This window comes from Ictidomys tridecemlineatus, chromosome 6, assembly GCF_052094955.1.
Source record: "Ictidomys tridecemlineatus isolate mIctTri1 chromosome 6, mIctTri1.hap1, whole genome shotgun sequence".
Classification (NCBI taxonomy): Eukaryota; Metazoa; Chordata; class Mammalia; order Rodentia; family Sciuridae; genus Ictidomys; species Ictidomys tridecemlineatus.
The window spans coordinates 169,584,536-169,608,346 of NC_135482.1; the positions used below are offsets into that span (position 1 = coordinate 169,584,536).

General features: G+C 35.4%; 1 protein-coding gene across 1 annotated transcript in view; it reads left to right on the forward strand.

Annotated features, from left to right (window-relative positions):
* Nucleotides 1–23,811, forward strand: part of Sohlh2 (spermatogenesis and oogenesis specific basic helix-loop-helix 2) — a 53,770-nt gene that overhangs the window by 12,328 nt on the left and 17,631 nt on the right. Inside the window, exons 2-6 of the mRNA XM_040281912.2 lie at nt 893–1,107; nt 8,776–8,837; nt 8,917–9,021; nt 10,738–10,837; nt 12,892–13,002. Coding sequence (XP_040137846.1) covers nt 893–1,107; nt 8,776–8,837; nt 8,917–9,021; nt 10,738–10,837; nt 12,892–13,002 — 593 coding nt within the window. The remainder of the gene's footprint in view (nt 1–892; nt 1,108–8,775; nt 8,838–8,916; nt 9,022–10,737; nt 10,838–12,891; nt 13,003–23,811) is intronic.

The following is a 23,811-nucleotide window of genomic DNA, read 5'->3' on the forward strand; positions in this document are numbered from 1 at the left end:
TTCTTACACCTCCCAGTTCTTTCCTGAAATCCTTGGGAAACCAAGATGAAGCTGGGGAGAGCCCAGGGAGGCCACTATACCAGCATCCTGCCCTGAAGAGGTGCATCTTCGACAGGCTGCTTTTCTCTTTGTACAAGTATTTCCAACTCCTCCACCAACTACTTTAGGCTTCAACGCTCAACTCCCCAATCTATTTTCTCACATAGATCTGTCCATGGTTTGGCATTTCCAATTGTCTTTTGACTACTTTCATTTATTCAAGCATTTCCAACCTTGGGCCTTTTCCATGGTCTATGTTCATTAGCTATAGGGAATAAAAGATTGCAACATTAAAAGTGAGGATGGGAATTCTGTTTTTTTCTAATTGTATTTGAAAATACTCCCACATGGAAATGAAGAAACTTTTTGGTTCCTGATATTCAGATTTAAATAGCATATATATTCCCCTCAAATGACTTTATTTGAGTGTTTCTCGGGAATTTTGATCTTTTGCTGTTTTCTGGAATGTGTGTTTCACCAAAATAAATTGTGTGGGAGAGCACCAGTTTGGTTTTCTAAGCAGTAAACAGATTTTACAGTGGGATGGACTATTGAGAAATTGGGTCATAAGATTCTTGTCTGTTGTTAATAGGACAAGATAGAAATTTGCAGGAAAACACAGTAGAATAATATGGGTAGGAAAAACTTTAAAAAAATAGTATGCCCTTCCAATCCATTGAATCCTAGGTACTGAGGACATTCCTACCTTTGAAGCTCACCATCCAGTACAGCTGTAGTGGCAATAATCATTGTTATTTGTCACCTTTATTTATTCTGTCCTCTCATGCACAATGTTTTTTCTATGTCCAGATATTAATTATGTAGTGCTTTTTCTTTCTTCCTTCTCCTTCAGGCAAAAATAGACCTCTTGTTGGTTGGAGATGACACTGTTTATCACCTGGCTGATGCTCTACAGAAGCTTTTTGCAAATACAGCAGAAGTCACCATCACCATTAGTGATGTGCAGAAGGCAGCCACACTTTTAGACCATTGCACATTTGACATGGTGTTCCTGAAGACAACTTCCTTCCTAAGTGTGGAGGAGCTAGAAGCTGTCAGGTCAATTAGGTAAACTTTCAAAACCTTGACTTTATATCTTTAGACTGGTGTTTTAAAAACAGGTTTCTATAAAAATTCTTAAAAGATGATATATTTCTACTTTAATTTTTAAAATGAAGCATATCTTCATGGTTCAACTCTGTACATGTTGCTATTTTTATTGCCAGTGTGACATATTATTGTAAGAATTATTTTAACTTGAGAATAGGTATGAGTAAGAATTAATTGGTCCCAGAAATTTACTTGGTTTATAATGTTTACATTATTCCCATAGATATGCCTTATAAATAACAGCATCATTAAAATGACACATCTTTCCAGAATTCATTAATTATACAGCAGATATTAAAGCAAGTGAGCACTTTCAGCTCTGCCATGTTGGTTGTGGACTGAAACTGTCCCTTGGAGCCTTGAGGTTCTCTTTTGTCCATCTAGCCCAGAGACTAGTACCTCCAATATTTCTGTTTCATCATGGAAGTCCACAGAAGGTCTTCTTCTAAAGAGCATTGGACTCTCAAGAACTGGAGTCCAGTTCTTTCTGACTACATAGAATGTTAAGCCACTTGGAATGTGTTTAAATAGGGTTAGGACAGAACAAATTTGTTGTGTTTCCATAAAAACACATGATAGAGAAAGTAGAACTGTAGGTAACACTGGAGTGTTTGAGAGCTTGTCAAAATTATAATATAGGTCTCAGAAAATTCAGAGTCAATATTGTGATCACTGAAGGAGAAGGGTTGGAATGGAAAGCCCCAGCCATTGAGTCCTTTCTTAGGGAGAGACAGATAGACACTATTTCTGGGGTTTCTTAGAACCACTAGTCTTCATTTCTTTCAGCTTTCTACTGTGAATCTAAATTCTGGACAAACCGGCACACCTCAAAAGTAGATTTCACTTCCCAAACACATTATGAAGAGCCCCCTTCCAGAGCATGTGCCTATTTTATCACAGCCTTTTGAAAAACAAACAAACAAAGTCACATGAACTAAAAGGTTAAAAAAAATCTGCCATAGATGGAGTTCTCCCTGGTTGGGGACTTTTCATGATATCTCATGCATTTAGTATTTTTATTTTATAGCAGTTCTGTGATGTGAGCAGAGCAGGAATTCATTATCCCTACTTTTGACCGATAAGAAAATAGAGAATGAAATGACCTGCCTAAGGGCACATGTCTTGTTTTCCCAAAACTTAAGACTACTTGCTTCAGGTTCTTTATAAAAGTATGTAATTATTTGACTTTTGTATTGAAGCCACTTCTTTTATACCTCTGAGATTCAGCATATGCAAAACTTGGTATAAATCAAACACATGTGATTTTTGGAAAACTATATGGCTGATCTCTTCCCTTGTTTCAGGTGTGACATCCTATCTGTCTCTCTGAATGGAGTAAAGCTTTGTATTTGCTCATTATTGATGTTTAGAACAGGGTAAAAATAAAGTTTTATTTAATAATAAATTTGATATTTAATCACAGTCATTAAAACCTAGGAGATTCAAGGACAGATTTTCCTGTCTGATACTTATATCTGCAGATTCTACCTCCTATGGCTTTCATTACTTTAAATGACAGCTTAAGATTTTTTTTTTTTTTTTTTTTTTGTGTGTGTGTGTGTGTAAATGCCTGTGTGGTGCCAAAGTTCAAACCCAGGGCTTCAGGCGCACCAGGCAAGTGCTCTACCACTGAGCTACACCCCAAGTCTGTAGCTTATTTCATAGTAGACAAAAGAAGACACATGAAGGCACTAAGTTACGGATATGCATATGGTAGGTCTTTCATTTTGCTGTAAAAGTATGTGTCTAAAATGAAAAAAGGATCATTTGTGGAATACACCAATTTGTTTTCCTTGTCTCTTGTTGCTCTATTCTCAGTTCCCAGGGTAGATCTTGACTATTAGCCAGCATTATCTCCCTTGCTGTAGGTATAAGTGAATGACTGAACAGATGAGGTAAATGCCATTCTGGAGACAAAAAATGAATTCTAGCTTTTGTATTCCTCTTTGAAAAGGGTCTGTTTTCTTTGAGGAAACTGCTATTATGTTGCTGGCCTCAGCAGATAGGAATGGCTCTGAAATTCCCTTCCCTGCCCTGAGAACTATTATGAGTTCATTATTTACAAATTCTTAAATTATTTATTATTGTGGAGAAAGTTTACAGTTTTTCAACCTGTAGTTTTTCATAGGGCAATGAGTCTTATAAACATACTGACTCTTTTATAAGACATTTAAAATTTATCTTTTTTAAAGCATAATGTCTTTTGAGCTTTGACTAATATTTAATGACTAACCCAAAATGAAGAGTTTGGATTAGCTTTCCTTCTGCTAAATTGTGGATTTCCCCCTTAGATATTTATTGTTTTTTGTAGTATTTCAAAATCTGGATAGGTCCAGGAAAATGTACAATTATTTATTTCCCTTACTTTTCTTTCTTGGCCACATTGTATTTCCTAGCAGCAAATAAGGAATTTACTGTGGACTAGAAGTGTGCATGTTTATTTGTAGTATTTGAGCACATGATCACAAACCTATGTATCTATGAAGCATATGGATTTTTATTGAAATAAGGATGATGTTTAGCCTGTGAGTTATAATATTAGGGTTATTTTAGAATAAAATTAAAGAAGTCTCCTTAAAGGATTTTTAAACTGATTTTTAGAAAAGAACTGTCTTTTGAGCTTGTTGTCAATCATTAATTAATTTTAATCATTCATAAAAATATTGGTACTTTATTTCAAGCAGTAGACACATCTGCATTATGGGTCGGCATTCCTAATAGTACTCCTTAATTGTTTTCATTTTATGAATGTGTTTAAAGAACATATTTTTATTGAGCCAGATGAACTCGGACACTATCCAGTGGTAAAATATTTTAAGATAATCTAGGATTCATAGGCTTAGCTCCAGAATCCCACAATATTTCACTGTTGGCTTAAGTCGGGGTCAAAATTAAGCTATACTCAAAGAGCAGATACATGATAATTCAGATACATCTTGATCTTCTAAAAGCAGGAACAGAAAATTAAAATATGTTTCAAATTCATCAACAGTGTATGGATCCTTTCTAGAACTGCAGTTTTACTTTTCTTGAAATGGTTCTTATACATCTAACTTGCAAGATTTACAAAAGGGACTCTTCTGTGGAATAATGTAATGGGAGCAGGGCACACTGACCTTCATTATTGGCCAGAATAACGTTGTTAAAATACTACATTTTATCTCAGGTAGAAAGTGAGCTCAGTGTTCTCATATTCACAGTAAAAGTTTTAACTTTCTTACTGAAAATGGTTGTTTTAATTAAGTGGTTAAAAAAAAAACTATTTGTTATAAGCCTCAAATAGGCCATGCCAGATTAGTTTGGCTGCATGTGGTCCATGGACAACATAAGGAATAATTGTACTCAAGAGGCTACAACCCAAATGTGACACTAGCTTTGGTTCCTTGAAGTCCTTCTGGCCCTGAACAAAGCTTCATAGGGACTTACAATACTGTTTGGCATTGGGCATAGTGGTACACACCTGTAATCCCAGCAACTTGGGATGCTAAGGCAGGAAGGTAGCAAGTTCGAGGCCAGCCTCAGCAGATTCTAACTCAAAAAATAAAAAGGGGTGGTAGAATATAGCTCAGGTTTAGGTATTTAAAAATAAAAAAGATTGTTTTGGTTTTCTTAGATGGTAGATTTCAGAGGTCAGGACTCTCCTAAACTCAGCTCAAAACACTTTTATATAATCTTTCTATTTAGTAGTACTGTACCAGGTGCCAGACCTGGGAGTGGGCCAAGACTGAGAATAAGCATGCTGCATTTTGAGCTGATGTCTGGCCTGAGTTCCATAGAGTACTGGAGGCTGACAAAGGAATGGCGAGCAGAATGTCCGTCCAGTCTCATATCTAAACACTAGAGGTAGATCCTGGGTAGCACCTCAGGAATCATCATAATATTTGAACAGTGTAATATGTGAAACACAAGGACAAATGAATTGTCCCAAATGACTTGCAAATTTTTAAAACACAAGACTCTTTTAATTGAAAAACACACAGGATGTCTCAGCCTCAAATTGGATTTTGGAATGTGGAAGAAGTGATTTTGGTTGGGATGGATAAAAGAGTTTTGTTTTTGTGTTGCTTAGTGCTGTTTCAAGGAACATTCATTCCTTAGAAAGAGGACATTTTCTTGGTGATCCTGGAAGCCAGAAACTCTTTTTTAGCTTATTGATTTGTGCAGACGAGCTGAGCTTAGCACCAGAGTGTTGGATTCTGGGAACTCTATTGATTGCGTGAGTCCCTGTACAGCTCTACAGTTAGGGTTTCACTAGTAGCTTGAGTGTTTGGGTTGGTCATTGATTCTGAGATAATGACAAAAATTCAGGAATCCCCACTGATGTAAAGCTTGTAAGTCATCATATATATAAATATATATACAAATCTAACATTCTATGTCAAAATAATCAATTGGTATGATTTTACAAAAATGAAAATAGAGTGATTTCTAAAAGTAAATCTATTTTGTTCAGTTCTCTAGTTTGAGTATTTTGACTTGTAGTTTACTTTTGATGAATCTCTGAAGTATCTTTTATTTCAACTGAACCATCCAATAATTTTTTCTTCTGTTCAGTCCATTTTCCTTTTCTCCTCTTTCCTCATCCTGTTGTCTGTATTTCTATAACTCTACATACTCTACCCTTGCTCATCACTTAAAAATAACATATAAAATACTTTTACATCAAGGTGGGCATCATTCTGTACTCCCAGTGCCTCCAGGCCGCCATGCTCTCCATCCACGTCAGTAGAGTGATGTGCTTTTCTTACCTCCACCTTCAGATGGCCAGTTCATTCCTAGCCTCCCCTTGCACATGCCTATTTCCTCATGAAAGCCGTGTTTCCTTTCCTTTCCTGTCTTCTCTTCCAGTCCCAGCTCCTCAGAGTTCTAATAGACCTCAGTTGGGTGACACATTTTTAGCCAAGTCCTGCTTGTCTGGAGTCATTGATATAGCAAATATTCTGAGTGACTTATTTTTACAGAAGGTTCTCAGATGTGTCTGCTTTCTCCACCATTAGCTCTTGCCTGGGCCATTGCAGTGTGGTCTCTTCACACTCTGTGTGGACCTGTCCACCCATCTCAGCATAGTCAGAGTGATCTTTCTAACATGAAAATAGAATCACATCACTCTCAAGTTCGATAGCCTCTCATTTCCCATTTTCATAAAACAGCAAATCTTTTCTTTGGCCTCAAACCATCCCACCCAGCCTTCCCTGCCTCTCTGGTCTCATCTCATGCTTCTCTCCCTTAGTGCTCCATGCTTCGGTCATCCTGGACTGCCTTCACTTTCTCCAACTACCCTGACATTTACCTTCCCAAGGCCTGTGCCCATGCTGTTGCCTTTGCCCAGAGTATTCTCTGATTCTCTTTTTCTTTCCTCCCTCCCTTCTCCCCCACCTTTTGTGTGATTGACTCCTAGCCAGCTGAAGAAGCCTGTCTGCCTGGAGGCCTCCCCAAAGGCTGCAGGGCTCCCAAGGACCCTGAGGCCTGGATTCACTGCACTGGACACAGTTTTGTCCGTTTAATTATCCTCCATGATTTGTTAAACATCTGCCCTCCCGTGAGAGCAGGGCTCTTGTCTGTTTACCCCTGTATACCACAGAGCTGACACTGGAGTCTTGTACATAGTAGGTTCTCGATATACATGATGTAGATATGTAAATCATTCACACTCAGCTCTCCATGTCTGCACATTCTTCATCCTTAGATTCAACCAACTGGGGATTGAAAATAATTTTTAAAATTGCATCTTTACTGAACATGTATAGACTTTTTTTCTTATCATTATTCAAAGTTGTTCTAAAGATAACAACTATTTACATAGAATTTACATTATATTAGGTATTATAATTTATCTAGAAATAATTTAAAGTATACAAGAGGATGTGTGTGGGTTGAATGCAAATACTATCCTATTTATATAAGAGACTTGAGCATCCAAGGATTTTGGTATCCCCATAGTTTCCTGGAACCAATCCCCCATGGATACCTAGGGTTCAAATTTCTAACAGAATAATATATATTTCTAACAGAAAACATATATGTTTTCAAATAAACTAACAATATTATGTAGTGGGGTTTCTTCCAATTCTGGATTTAATGAATAAATTATAAGCATGTATAACCACATACTGATAAATGATGTTTTTAGTTATTTAAGAATAGGTTGTTTGGTGTCTCATGCCTGTTATTCCAGCAACTCAGGAGGCTGAGGCAAAAGGATTACAAATTTGAAACCAGCCTAGGAACTTAGGCCATCAACAACTTAGCAAGACACTATCTCAAAAAATAAACAGGTGGGCTGGGGTTGTGGCTCTGTGATAGAGTGCTCACCTGGCACATGTGAGGCACTGGGTTCGAGCCTCAGCATCACATAAAAATAAATAAATTAATTAAAGGTATTGTGTCCACCTACAGCCAAAAATATTTAAAAAATAAAAATAGTTGGTTGGTGATATAGTTCAGTGGTAAAGTGCCCCTGTGTTTAGTCCTTGTCTCAAAAAAAAAAAAAAAAGCTTGTTTATTTCACTCAATTGAAAGTTTGACTGAAAATAACATTGCCCATGGAAAAAATATTTCATTTCAGTTAATGCTAAGGTTTAGCCAGCTTATGGACTACTGAGTATAGTTAACTATAATGGCAAAAAATTTAAAAGTTTTATTTTGAAAAATTTTAGGCATATAAAAGTAGACAAAAAAGTATAATGAACTTCCACATGCCCATAATGCAGCTTGACATTATCAACATCTGGACAAATCTGTTTCGTCTCTTTTTCCAAGCTATCCTGCCTCTGGTGGTTTGTTTTAAAATCTGGCATTGTTTTATTTTATCCATAAATTAATATACAGCTAAGATAGGGACTCAGAAATAACCATAATACCAATATTTACCTGAAAATTAATAATAATTCCTTTAATGTTGTAAAAATATCTAATCAGTGTTCAATTTTTCCTGCTTATCTTACAATTTTTTTAAAAAAAGTGTGTTTACAAATAAAGATTCAACGTTCTCTTCCATGTTTTTTTAAATTTTGTCATATATATATATATAATTATAAAACCTAAAGAACATCACATATATACCTATATTTAGAAGGGGTCATAAGTCTTATAAAATTTCCTACATTCTGTATTTTACTGGTCCCATCCCTATGACATTGTTTAAAATGTTCATCTTTCCCCTAATGTTTTATAAATTAATGAGCAATTTAAATATTTGGGTGAGTTTTAAATTCCCTTTTTTTTCTTTTTTTGGGCGGGCCAGGGATTGAACCCAGGGATGCTTAAGCACTGAGCCATATCCCAGACTGTTCTTATTTTGAGACAGGGTTTCACTAAGTTGCACAGGGCCTCACTAAATTGTTGAGACTGGCTTTGAACTTCTAATCCTGCCTCATCCTCCTGAGCTGTTGTAGGTGTTTTTAATTGTTGTAGTTTTGTTTTGTTTTTAAAGAAAAAGTAGTACATCTTTCACTTCACTGACTAAAGATACCACTTTTGTTAATTTTTTCATATTAATGCCATCATTTTAAGTTCTAAAGAAATAACAAAAATCACTCTAGCTTGGTTTGTAGTAAGTTTAGCTTTTGAATTCCAAAGTTGTGAATGATGATTTTGCTTCATTATAACATTTTATTTCCCTCTCAGATTTGGCAAGAAGAAAAATACACATTGGTTGTTTGTTTTTATAGTCCCTGAAAATTTTAAAGGTATGTGCCTGCTGGATATAGCATTTGTTTTTTCTTCAAACAGAAATCATAAGGTCAATATTTAATACAAAGTTCTTAGATTGTATTTCAGGGTATGGAGCTGATATTACTTTAACAGAACCACTGACAATGGAAAAAATGAGTCTTGTGGTAAAATATTGGAAAACGTATTTCTCAGATACAGGTGAGTGAAAAATAAATATCCAAAGGTTTGAAAAATTCTCATTAAAATTCTATGAAACCATGCCTATACATTTTTATATTGGTCCCCACTTGTACTCACATCTTATTTACTGAGGATTAACTATTTGCTACCTTCTCTAACAAACATGTAGTCTTTGTTTAATCATGGTCAGAAGAAAATAAAGTATAAATAAAGAGAAAACTTTGTTTAAACCTAAGAGAAAAAGACTTACATCTTAGAAGCTTAAAATGTGTTGCATAATACAGTGTTGTTTGTGGTAGACTCAGGTGTTTTTGTTGTTGTTGTTGTTGTTTTGTTTTTTGGTAAAAAGATCATGACTAATTTTTTTTATAGCATAGCTACCATACTTTCTTAGTCATTAAGATGGAGTCAATCATGCTGCGTCATTCTATGAATGTCTAAAATTCAGAGGCACTAGCCATGAATTGAATACTACTTTATTAATAATAAAATAAATTATTCTGTCTCTTTAATAGGATGGTTATATTTCTCTTCTAAATCTCTAGACACAGAGAATTAGTGTCAATGCTTCAGTTAGACCTTACATTTCTAATCTCTTTATCTGTTGTATTATTTGTATTGCTAGAATCTAAACACAAACTAATTAAATTGGCTTTACTTGTAAAAGGACAAGCTCCAGGTTCTGAAATCCTGTTCTACTGGAATTAATGTTGGTCAGTGACTATTGTTTGATTGTTGCAGGCCTAGGACAATAGCTGATAACTCTTCTAGAATTAAGATGATATCAATGGGGAGATGTGGGTGAAGAGGTACAAAGTTTCAGCTATGTAACAAACAGCTTGGTGACTGTAGTTAACAATACTGTACTATATACTTACCTTAAGTGTTCCCATGACATACACAGAAAAGAAAAAATAAATATTTGAGGTAGAAGATACGTTAATTAATTTGATTGTGGTGATTATTGCACAGTATATATCAACTCTAATTGTACATCCTAAACACATACAATTTAGGATTGTCAGTCATACCTCAATAAAGCTAGAAAATTTTTAAATTAAGATAATATTTTTCTTAAAATATGCCTTAGGATACTTTCAGAATTATCCTAAGGCATATTCCTATGTTCATATTCCAGAAGATACAGCGTTCAGTACAGCCTGACTTTTTTAAATCTTATTTTAAAATATTTAGATTAGTGAGTCTGCCTTGTGATACGCCCATGGCTCCCAGCCCCTGCAGCGTCAGAGTTCTTCCTGGAAATGACTGTGGTGGCCAAGGTCCTTTTGGCAATTTGTTCTTAGCTAGTCCTCAGTAGAAACAGAGCAGCTGCTCATCACCTGTCCAAAAACCTTCTATTGGTCACGACCACGCCCGCTTCCAGTTGCCTCATCTTTGTTCCAAGGATGAGCAGCTGCAAAAAAAAAAAAAAAAAAAAAAAAAATTAAAAACAAGAAAGAAAGAAAAGAAAAAAATTTTCAGAGCCATATTTTGACAATGCAGCTGCTTATTGAAGACTCATACATATTTTCTCTCTTGACATTTACCTATAAATAGGAATTTGATAAATAAATTCAGTGGAATGTGTTTTAAGCACACCTGTCACTTGGTTGAAAAAGAGGATATTCTGGTGTAAATAGTATTTTAATTTTGCTTTCTAACTTGGGTCATTTTGTGCTTCACAGACTGAAATCTAAAAATCCCTTAGAATTAAAATGGTCCTCTTTCTTTCAGATAAGAATGAAAATGCTATAAGGGCTGAAGAACATGAATTACCCCTACAGAGTACCTTCAGTGAACACCTAGGGTATTTTTCCACTGATCTATTCACTTGGTTAGTGGATTTTTTTAATATTAGCAATTTTTACTGTGATCATTAAAAAAAAATGTTGGTTATGGGAAAATAGCTGAAGTGCTGTGGATGATGCAATAGAAAAAGCTCTTTTGTGGAAGAGGGGTGTGATGTTTTCTGTATTGCAGAAACCTGAGTGGGAACTGTGGGTACTCATTACAAAAATATCTCAATATAAGAAGGTCTTCCATTAACAGTTGTAGTTGACCACAGGGAAACAGGTCAAATTGTAAGGTAGCAGGTTCCCCAGGGAAATGTATCAGTGTTTGAGTCTGGGTTATTAATAAAGTTACATAATGGAAGTGATATTCAAACTTTTAAAAAGCAGTAGAATTCTTTCTTCAAAGAAAAACTTGGAACGCTAATAATTAAACAGAAAAAGCAGGCTTACCTGTTATCCCCCTCCCACTCAACTTTCTCCTTGTTGTCTTTTTTGAACTCATTGCTGCAGTTACTGAAAACCCTCCTCAAAAAAACCTTAAGAGATTCTTCCACAGACTTCATGTAGCTTGCCCTTGATACACAGGGCAAGTTATGGAGTGTCTTTCTCTCAGTGTTGTCTGTCATCCTCAGAGCTGTCTGTCTTTTTTAAAACTGGAAGTTAAATCTGCATTGAACAGGCAGTTGAAGTGCAGGTCAGATCCTTCCAATGTTAGCATTGTATTCTTATAAAGATTAAGTTTTTCTGAAGTTCTTTCTCTACTTTGAGCTAATTTCCACAGAGGGTTTAAATAGAGCCTAGGGCTACAAAGTGGATGTAAGTGCCTAGGCTGTGAGTACTAAGTTGAGAATTTAGTCAGTCCCATCTAGAATTTGTAGAATGTGGCCATCTGCTATTTTGAACAAGGAAGGGACTTGGCAACCAGTTAAGTGTGGTTAAACCAAAGATGAGCTCACTTAAGTAGTACAGAGATAGCAACAGCTTCTTTAATCTTATTTAGCATCTTAACCTCAAAGAGCTTTACTGTACCTGGGAGGTGATCCCATATCTCAGATATGAGGTTGGGAAGGGTATTGGTAGGTTTCCTGATTTTCGTATATTACTTGCAAGAGTTTTTCATCTCTACTCATCTTGAATGTTTGTCTCTTCTCAGAATCTTATAACTATAAATAAGAGTAAATGTGCAAATCAAGTTTTATTCTTTTAGATAAAGGAAATGGGATTAGTTTGCATGATTTTTAGGTTGATTTAAAACAAAAATATCAATTGAAAAGCCTGAAGAAGTTCCTGAAAAATAGAAGAGCCAGAAAATGTCCACTAAACAATCAATTTTGGAATAGAAAGAACCTGCCCTCTGCTGATCAAGTTGAAAAGGATATTTCTTGGCTGGTACTGTTTATTCTGAAGAGTAGATACAATCATGCTCCTTTCCTTACAATGGGGCTATGTCCCAATAAAAACTTAAATTATAAGTTGAAATTACCATAAGTCAAAAATGCATCAAATCTCCCTAACCTTGTGAATAGCATAGCTTAGTCTAGCCTACCTTAAACATGCTCAGAACACCTATCTTAGCTTATAATTGGCCAAGGTCATCTAACACAAAGCCTGTTTTGTAATACATTACATAAGCATTGAATATGTCTTGTAATTTACTGAATACTGTGCTGAAAGTAGAAAAGAGAAAGGTGGTGTTGGTGTATATTCACACCATGGTGAAGTGAAAAAATTATAAGCCAAACAAAGGTTGGTTGGGGGACTGTCTATCACAATCAATGAAATCAGAACATTTTAACCCTGCTTTTATCTATTATACTTTATCAGTATATTTTAGAATTTTGAGCATTGAACTTACAATGATTTTAATACAGTCTTTTGAAATTTTGAGATAAAATGTTCTGCACAAAATGCATAAGGTAAAGTGCTTCAGTATTTATTGTTCCTTTGTAGGAAGCGAGACATTTATTGTTGTTATCCTTTGTATGAAGCAAGAGACTTAGGAAGCATTATTTGATTAAGTGTGTTGTGCTTATTGTTCAATATTGCCTGAGAATTTTTTTCTTTAATATGTGGTATCATTTTATCTTGTTTCTAGCGCTGAATCTGTAAGAAATGATATTGGACTTGAACTAAAGACTCCATTGCCAGATTTTGAGAAAAGCAAAAAGATTTCCTTTCTTCATTCAAGCAAAGAAAAGCTAAGAAGGTGAATATTGATAAGGCCCTTTTTTAGCCTTACTTCTTTAAAGGGAGAAATTTAATGAATTTCATAGTTTTCTTGTAATATTGTTAAGAAATTCAATGAAACATAAATGTGGCAACTCAATAGATGCCACTCACTCTCTCAGTCATTCAACAAATATCTGTGAGTACATACTATATGTAGAGATGAGTAGAGAATGAGTAGAGATCTGAGATTAAAAAAAAATAAATCCCTGACTTCCAAGAAGGCTTCAGTTCAGAGCTTAAGCAGACTTCTAAATAAGTTGTTAAGTAAAAAATATGTTTCAATAGATGTCATGATAGAGAACAAAGTAAGCACACTAAGAAAGTTATTGAAAAATGAGGGAGTATGGAAGGCTTTCTTGAGAAGGTTATAGGCAAATTGAGCTTTCAACAAAAAGTCACTATTCAATTGGTTTAGGAGTCAGGGAGAGATCTATTTTTATTGGCGCATTGTAATTATACATAATAATGAGATTCGTTGTGCCATATTTGTACATGCACAAAAAATAATTTGATCAGTCTCATCCCCCAGTGCCCTCCCTTTCTTTCCCCTGGATGGATGTTTCATATGAAGGAAAGAGCAGGTACAGAGGCTGGCAGCACCACTGAGTCCACTGAATTTATAGAACTGTAAATACTTCTATGAAGTTGGCTGTCAGGACTCAAGTGGGAAAAGGGAAGAGATGAGTCATAGAGGGTAAGGGTTGGGAATGTCATGCTGCAGAATTATAATTGCAACCTGGATTATTGGGGAATCACTAGAGAAATTTATCAAAGGGTGATAGTTTAGGATTGATGCCTTAGAATGAATACTCTCACAGGACATTAGAGAGGGAATTGAGTCTGGAGTCCAGGAGTAGTTAGAAATTTTGAGATCCTAAGCAATAGTGTTAGAAATGGGTGGGAGAGGAATAAGCCAATTCTAAATTAAGAAAGTGAAATCAGCATGAACATGACTGAAGGGAGACTCAAGTGTCACTCCCAAGTAGATGTGGACTAGGAGTTACAGTAAAATGGAAGTCTGGGGCTGGGGTTGTGGCTAAGTGGTAGAGCACTTGCCTAGCATGTACGAAGCACTGGGTTCAATTCTCTGGGTTTAATTCTCAGCACCACATTACATAAATAAATAAAATAAAGATATTGGGTCCAAATACAATTTAAAAATATTTTTAAAAATGGTAGTCTGAAGAGTATAAAGTGCACATTTTAATTTTTGCTCTTGTTGAGTTTGAACACCTCCAGATTTAAATAAAGAATAGGCCCTTTGATTCTTAAGGAAGGTCTAGGCTGGAAAAGCAGACTTAGAGGTGTCAGAGAACAGCATTTATTTGAAGCAGTGAGTATAGGGATGGCTACAGGAGGACTGTGAAAAGCATGGGGGAAAAGATAGAAATGGAGAAGAGGACCTTGAGGAAATCTTGATATTTAAGTTATAGGCAGCAGAGAGTGAATGAGGAAAAAGAAGGGTTAGGAAGGAGATAAGGCCAAGAGGGAGGGAGCAGTCAGGAGGAGGCCAGGGGAGAAGCATTTTCCAAGGGAGTGGGTGTTAGGAGCATCACAAGGCAGATAGAGCAGGAAGGGAAGGGATGATCCTGTCACTGACCGTTGGTATTTTTTTTCTTTTGGTGCTGTGGATGGAACCCAGGGTCTCACATGTGTCGGGCCAGTGCCCTTCCAGTGAGTTATATTCCCAGCCCTGATTACTTGTATTTAGCAAAGCTTAAACATCATTGGTCTTGTTAAAAATAATTTCACCAGCATGGTGTTAGGGAAGAAACACCACTCCGGAAAGATGAGAAGTGAAAGGTGGAAACATAGATGAAAGGAAGGAAAAAAATGAATCTATGAGGGAACTTAGGGTAAAGTGAGAGGTTTTTATAAGTCCAGGCCAGTCTTCAGTATGGTTATGTGTATATTACACACAAAGACAGCTTGAAGGGAGAGAGAAAGAGAAGGTCTTGAAGATACTCATGTTCTGATAATCTGTGGCTGCATTAAAAGTTAAGTCAAAATGTACTGACACCATTCATTTTAACCTATCTTTTGGTTTTGTGGGTCAGCATTTGAGCAGGGCCCAGTCAGGCAATTCTGTCTCTGTAACATTAACTGAGGTCATTTGGTAAGTTTCTGGCTTTGAATGGTCCAGTTATGAGTATCCAATGCCATCAATGCAGAGCTAGATGGAAGACTGAACTCAGTTGGGGCCTCTCCGCATGGTAGTTCCAGGGTTGTCAGCCTTCTGACCTGGCAGCTCAGGGTTCTTGGAGATAACATTCTAAGAGATGGAAAGTGGAAGCTGCCACTCTTTTAAGGCCTGGTCCCCCCAAATGGGCCCAAAGCCACTTCTTCCATATGCTATTCATCCAGCAGTCACAGAGCCCACGCACGTCTAAGGGGAGGAGATATAGACCCAACCTCTTAGTGGGAAGGATGTCAAAGAGTTTACTCCACCACTGTTGGTAAAGGGGGAGGGTTGTTGGTGATGGGTTTAGTGTCCCTAATATGACAGAAGGCTATGGAATCCAGAAACGGACAGAAGAACACCTCTTCCACTGAAAATGGAGATGTGGGTACAGATGAGGTTTTTGATGGGACCATACTGTAGGAAGAGATGGACCAAGTTCTATGCTGAATGGCCCCTACTGTCTGGAAAAGATCAGTAGGAAGATGTGGGGTTTGAGGCTTAATGAGATGGGATGGCAGATAGACTAGTCTGGTCCCTAAGGGCTTCAGTCACATATCTTGCTTAGATATCACGGATCTGCAGCAAAAGAGGAAAATATAATACAATTAGTATTTTAAAGTTGCCTAAATAAAATTTATGTCATAAGATTATATTCTTCCTAATTTATTTGATATTAAAATGGTGGTATTAGTAGATGGTTATAATGAAGTGATATTAGGAGAGGACACTTTTTAAAACTTATATTTCTTATGCAGATCTAATGCTGGGAATCTTTTACTAGTCCTTCAAAGTTTTATGTTAGTTTTATTTTTTTAATTTGATCTTCTATGAACATTAAAATCTAAGAATCACTGATCTAATAATAGATTAATGCTTTGGAGTATTTGCCTCTATGGCATTATTTGAAGGACTAAAGCTCTTTGTTTCCCATAAAGAAAAGCTGTGGCAAGCACCTCTCCTCTTTCCCTTTGGAGATTTGCTTGGCAGATAACAGAAAGTAAACAAATCATCTCTAATTTTCCCCCCCTTTCCCTGTTCTTAATCCTCTACCTATTCCTGTGAATCTTAACAGGTTGCTTCTAGTTTATTTCCCTTCCTCCTCTTCCAAATCAACTACTTTACATATGGTTTTATCTTTTTATTTAAGTTTTTAAGCACAATAGGGTAGCACATTTATTAATAATATCACGAAATAATGATTCTGGCCACTGTTTTTGAATATCTGCATTTGGGATTTTCTTTTTAAAACACTCCAACACCCCCATTGTCGTTATTAGAACAGATGAATAAACATTAGCTAACCAATTCTGACAGTCTTGGTGAAATCGCCTTTGTCATATATTCAAAAGTAGGTAAATGTGCTGTGCCGTTCTCTCCAGGGCATGTGCTTCTCCCAGGGATGCCATCATTTTTTGTGTGCGGCTGTGAGTCAGCCTTGCTGCTTTAGTCATTTTCTGGATGGCTACTTACTTAAAGTGAAAGTGAGCTTTGCCATGGCATGACACAAATCAAGGCTTTTCCAAGTCTGGTTGAGCCTTAAAATTCCAGGAAGGTAGAACAGGGAGCTCTCAGAGGGTTCCCCCATGAGCTCTTGTTTACTTGAGGCTCCTTTGTACAGAGGAGAGATCCAAGTACTTGGAGTCTGGACCAATATCCCTTTAGCCCAGATCCCTTTCAGCCTCTCGGAATCACTCCTAACTGGAGAAAAGTTAACTCAGATTGAATTGGCTTCCTTGGAAGATAACAGACAAGGCACATCCTTTGATCCATTGTCACCTATTGCTATTTCCATACAAAAAGATAAAAGGAAAGTCAAGAGTACCTGAAGTTCCTAGAGCCTGTAATTGCATTTCTTTGGGCCAATATAAACATCCTTCAAAAAATTTTAAACTTTCCCTCCCTGTATTTTTTTCCCTGTAGTTTTAAAATATTATAAAATAATTAACACACAATGAAATTAACATCAAAAATGTATGGTTTGATGAATTTTGAAAAGTTGGTTTCATATAGTCTCAATGAGGAAGTAACACAACATGCCATGCAGGGCCTTATGGGGAAGCATTGGGTTGGTCAGGAGGTAAACAAATGCATAGGCCTCTCTAAACCACAACATTTCCCTCATATTGAGATATTTCTTTGTATATTAAACATGTCTTTATTCTGATGTTTTGATATCTGGTACCTTTCTAACCATGGAGACATAGCCCCTCCCATGGTTAGCCACTTCTTAGAGATAGTAAATTACTCACCTGGGAGCTTATCTTCCATATGCAAACTAACCAGTCCAGAGTCTATGTTCCCTCCCCTCCTGTTTGGGGCCTTTACACTCCAGGCCAATATTCCTCTGCCCTCATCATCACACATCAGGTTCCATACAACTTAGGACAGCCCCTGTACCCACAGTGTACTAAAGCTATTCCAACTAGCCCATCCTAAGCTTGTTACCCTGCCTCACATAGAAACCGAAATAGAGAATCTTGCCCACATTTTCCTCTGGCCTTTTCTGGCTGAACTGTGGACTTCTCTTCTTTATGTGGCCCTACATTGCATGGAAGGCCTCCTTTTTGGGAAACTGTGAACAATAAATCAGCTTTTCAGTCGTAGCCACATTCTGATCTGTTGGCCTCACTTTACCTGAATAATGGAACCTACATTTGAAACATTTTTCTGGTCTATCCTTTCCATCCCCCCCCCCCCCAGGTGACTGCTGTTCTGATTTCTGTCACCATAGATTAGTTTTGCTTGTTCTGTAAATGGAATTGTCAATGTGTATACTTATATCTGGACTCTTTAACTTGGCAGATGTTTTGAGATTCATTAATGTGCTTATATGTATCAGTAGTTTGGTCCTTTTATTGTTTAGGAATATTCCATTATGTAAACATACCACATTTAGTTATTCATTTTTTGATTTTTATCTATTAAGAATAAAGCTTGGGCTGGGGATGTGGCTCAAGCAGTAGCGCGCTAGCCTGGCATGCCTGTGGCCCAGGTTCGAGCCTCAGCACCACATACCAACAAAGATGTTGTGTCCGCCGAAAACTGAAAAATAAATATTAAAAAATTCTCTCTCTCTCTCTCTCTCTCTCTCTCTCTCTCTCTCTCTCTCTCTCTCTCTCTCTCTCTCTCTCATTAAAAAAAAGAAGAAGAATAAAGCTACTGTGAACATTTTTTTAATGTATGTTTTTGTGAACCTAGATTTCCATTGCTCTTACCACATAGCAGTAGTAGCTTTGCATATCATAGGTTGGGTGTATGTGTGTATTTTCCTAGCAGATTTCCAAAACTGTAGCATCATTTTTGCACACCTTCCAGCAAAGTTCAAGTGCACTGGTTATTCCATATCCTCTCCCACATTTGGTTTTGTTAGTCTTTTTCATTTTAGCCATTGTAATGATTGTGGAATGTTACCTAATTGTGATTTTTTAATTTGTTTTGCTGATGATTAACAAGGTTGAGCATCTTATGACACACTTTTGGTCATTTATATATTTTCTTGTAGAAACAGTTGTTCAATTCTTTGGCTCATTTGTAAATATCTGGTTGTGTTTCTGTTGCGTTCTAAGAATTCTGTGTACATTCTGAATTCAAATCCTTTATCAGATTTGTTTGTTGAAAATATTTTCTCCCAGTCTATGGCCCATTGTTCAGTTGTGTAACAGTGAATTTTTGATGAGCAGAAGTTTTTAAAATTTTTTGATGAATTCTAATTTATTAACATTTTAAAATATGTACATTATTTTCTTTGTCTTGTAGTAGAAATCACTACTTTTATGAAGGTGCTATGGCATGTCTCTATGTTGTCTTGTAGTTTTAGCTTTTATGATGAAATATTTTGACAGAGACAATATTGAAGGTTTATTTTGTTTTGTTTCACATGGCTATTTTTAACATTTTGTTGAAAAGGCTTTTAGTTAATGGTGAATTGTTTTGGCACATTCATAAAAATCAATTACTGTATGATTATCCACACTTTCCTAGAGTCCTTATTTAATTCTACTACTTATCTGCTTTACTCCAGTATATACTGTCATGATTTATTGTAATTTTATAATGAATCTGAAAATCAAAGTCTTCCAACTTTATTTTTTATTTTCAATTGGCTTTGGATATTAAAGGTCCTTTGATTTTTCATGTAAATTTTAAAATAAGCCTATAAATTTATTTTTGTTTTAAATCCTGCCAGGATTTTGATTAGGGTTTTATTTGTCAATTGATCAGTTTGGGAAAGAATTGATATTGAGCAATGTTAATCCTTCCATCTCTCCATTTTATTTTTCCAGTCCTGGGTATTGAACCCAGAGGTGTTCTACCACTGAGCCACAACTCCAGTCCTGTTTATTTTTTGTGTTGAGACAGGGTCTTGCTAAGTTGCCCAGACTGGTCTGGAATTTGGTATTCTCCTGCCTCAGTCACCTGAATAGTTGGGATTACAGGTGTGCACCACCATGCCCAACTACTGGTCAATTTTAAAATATTACTATTTTTTAATTTAAACATGCAAGTAGATATCTTTGATTTGTTTCCAATCTTACATGGAAAGTGCCAAGTCTTTTGCCATTACAATAAGTTGTAGATTTTTGTATGTGCCTTTTATCAGCTTATAAAGCATTCTAGGTAGTCCTTTTTGAGTTTTATCATGAATGGATTTAAAATTTTGTCAGCATCTTTTTCTGTATATATTGAGATGATTACATGATTTTCATCAATGTAATGTGGCCATTACATTGATTAAAATGCTACACTCCACCTTGTCTTGATGTATTTATCTTTTTTATTTGTTTCTGTAGTGGATTTGCTATTTGTTAACAACTTTTGCATCAGTGTTTGTGAAGGATGTTGGTATGTAGTTTTCTTAAAATGCCTATCCAATTTCTCTATCAAGGAAAAGCTTACCTCATAAAATGAAAGTTTTCTTCCCTCTTTTATTATCTAAGAGTTTATGTAGCAATTGATAGAATTCAGCTGTGAGGTCATCTATGCTTATTCTTTGCCAAAAGGTTTTTAATTACAAATTCAATTTCTTTAATGGTTATAGGACTAGATTTTCTATTTTTTCCTGTGCCAGTTTGGGCTAATTTATGTCTTTCATGAAACTTTTTCTAAGTTTGTTAAACTTATTGAGCAACTATATGTTCATAATACTCTTATTATCATTTTAACTTTTATAGATCTGTGGCAATGGTTTCTTTCACTGATGGTATTGACTATCTGTGTCTTTTTTTTCCTTTAATTATAGCAAAGTTTTTTTAGCCAGTTTATTGATTTTTTTCAGAGATTATGATTTTGATTTACCAACTTTCTGTATTTTTTTTGCCCATTTTTTATATTTTGCCAATTTCTGTTCTTTTCATTTTCTTCTTTTTAATCTCTATTTTTTGTGTGTAGAAACTTAGATCATTGATTTTTAACAGTTTCTTCTTTTCTTATGCTAGCATTTACAACTAAACCGAAAGGTTTTTGTGTGTGTATGTGTGTGTGTGTGTGTGTGTGTGTGTGTGTGTGTGTGTATTGCAGTGCTAGCTACATCTCATACACTTTAGTATATTTTCACTATAATTCAGTTCAAAATGTCTTCTTATATCCCATCTGACATTCTCTTTTACAAGTGACTATTTAGAAGTGTGTAAGTTAATTTCCACATGTTTGGAAATTTTTCAGATATTGAGTTACAATTACATTGTCGTCTGAGAATATCCTCTGTAAGTTTTCATCCTTTCATAATTTTTGAGACTTTATGACCCAGACTATGTTCTCCCTTGATGAATAATCCATATGCATTTGAAAAGAATATGCATTCTGTGATTTGGAGGTGTAGTGTTTTATAAATATTAATTAGGTATAATTGGTTGATAGTGTTTTCCTTGTATTCTGTACCCTTATTCCTTTATTTCCTACCCTGAGAGTTAAAGTGATGACTATAGGTTGGTCCATTTTTCCCTTTTTCTGACATTTTTTTTCCCTCCTGACAGTTTTTGTTTCGCATGTGTATTTTGAAACTTTGTTGTTAGGTGCTTGTCTTCTTGAAGAACTGATTCATGAATCATTGGGAAATGATATCTTTATTTGTACTCTTTATCTTAAAATCTACTTTGAAATTAACATAGTTTTTTGTAATTAGCGTTTGCGTGGTTTTCTTATAACTTGTATATATCTTCACATGTTAAAAGTGTTGTTTGTCAGTAGCATGTAGTTGAATCTTGAATTAATTTATTTGAAGTGCTAGGGATTAAACCCAGGACCTTGTGCATACGAGGCAAGTGTTCTACCACTGAACTACACTCTAGCCTTTGTTTTCACTTTTTTTTTTTTTTGCCCATTCTGATAATCTCTGCCATTAAATTAAAGTGTTTACTAAATTTATATAGATGTAATTACTGTTAAGTTTGATTTTAGGTTCCAATATTTTTGTTTTATTTCACCAGTCCAATCCATTTTCTTTTTATTTTCTATTTATTTCTCATTGCCTACCTTCTTTTAGATTCATCAAGTATATTTTGGCATTTTTAAAATATCCTCCATTAAAATTTTAGCTAAAACTATTTTTTACTACTTGCACTAGGGATTATAATGTTCATACTTAATTTACCATTACCTACTTTAAGTTGATAATCTGTCCTTAACATACAACCATGTGTTTACATTCTCTTTTTGTTAATGTCATACATTTAACATTTACATGTAATATCAACCTTACATTGTTATTCATTTTATTTTAAATAGTAAGCTATTGTTCCAGTTATCTATTACTTTGTAGCAAATTACTCCAGAATTTAGTAACCGAAAGCACCCACAAGTTTATCATATCTCATGAATTTATGGGTCATCAATTCGGGCAGAATTTGGCTCTGTGGTTCTTCTCTGCATGGTATTAATTGTTGTCACTCCATGGTCTGTAGCCAGCGAATGGCCTGTCTGTAAAGTCCAGCATGGTGCCATGCACATACATGACCTCTTGATGGGGAGGCTGCAGGTTGTGCCCTCTTTCACTGTGGCTCAGCATCTTTCCACATGGTCTTTCCAGCAAGTTAGACCTCTTCCAGAATAGCTCAGGGTTCTGTGAGACCAACATAGAAGCTATGTCTACTGAATTGCGAGTCCCAGAAAAGTCAAAGAGCCCCTTTATATATATCTTTGGCTAAAGCAGGCACTTTCCAGCAGAGATTCAAGTGAAAGGAAAATAGATTCTGACTCTTCATTGGGGGAAGTGATAAATAATTTTTAGTCATGTTAATCTGTAACTTTTTAAAAAACTCAAATTTGAATTCCTGTTTACCAGGTTATTTTTGAGTTATACAAATTCTCTCTTCATGTATTTCCCTGCATTCCCATGCTTCGCTCCCATATTCCCCCATTTAATCTTGGCTGTCACAATCAGAGAAACAGAAAGTACAAAGACATGATAGAAATCTTAGCAGATCCATTTGCTCTTGGCCTGTCACATAGATGCATGTTATTGGTTTAAAAAATGTTAATAAAAGGAACCTTTTATGTATGCCACTATTTTTATCATGTCATATTCCTCACTTTTTTGGGTAATCCTATTTCCATCAGATATTGTTTCCCAACAGCAAATAGTGATATAAAGGCATTTTCATATAAGTAGGGATTTTGATATCACCAGACCTGCAGGGTAAGAAAGCTAAAGGAAATTCTTCAGATTGAAAGGAAATAATATCAAATGCAAACTAAGATGTCCAGGAAGGACTGAACAGCACCAGAAATGATAAATATGCAAGTAAATATTTAAAAGCAAATGTTTTTCCTTTTCATTTATTTAAAACACTGAAGAATATTATAAGCAGAAATTATACAATTGTATTGTGGGGTTTGTAATGTCTGTAGAGGTTGTAGATACGAAAATTATAACGTGAAGAGTGAGTGGGATAAATGTCCTTATGTGACTGCAGTATTTATATATTTTATGTGGTCATAAAATATTAACTCTAAATAGACTATGAAAAGTTCAGATACATATAGTAATCCCTAGGACAATTCTAGTGAGATAAGAAGCCACACTCCTCTCTCATTTTGGTGGGCACATAAAAATAAAAAAAGGACAAATAAACTTTAAATATTAAAATTTGAGTTTTAAAAATATTTGAATAGAAGCTAGGAAAAGAGAACAAAAACAAAAAAAATACAGGAAAAACATTAAAATGGAAGATATTTATCCAATTGATAGGCAGAGATTGTCAGGATAAATCAAAACAAACAAAAATCAAGACCAATATACCTGGGGATATAGCTCTGTGTTAAAGTACTTGCCTACTTGCCTGGCATGCATGTAGTCCTAGGTTCAATTCCAGTACCACCAAAATAAAACATCAAAACAAAAAACAATCATCTCCCTGCTGTCTATAATAAATAAACTTTAAATATACTGATATAATAAATTAATAGAGAAATACACCCTGTGAAAACAGTATACGATCAAATTGGCTATGTTGATATAAAATTAAATAGACTTAAAAGCAATGTCATTTGAGATTAAAAAAAGACATTTTATAATAACAAATGTGTCAGTTTATCAGAGTGATAAAAATCATAAATATGGATTATAATAGAGTGTCAAAATATTTAGATCAAAATTAAAAGGACAAA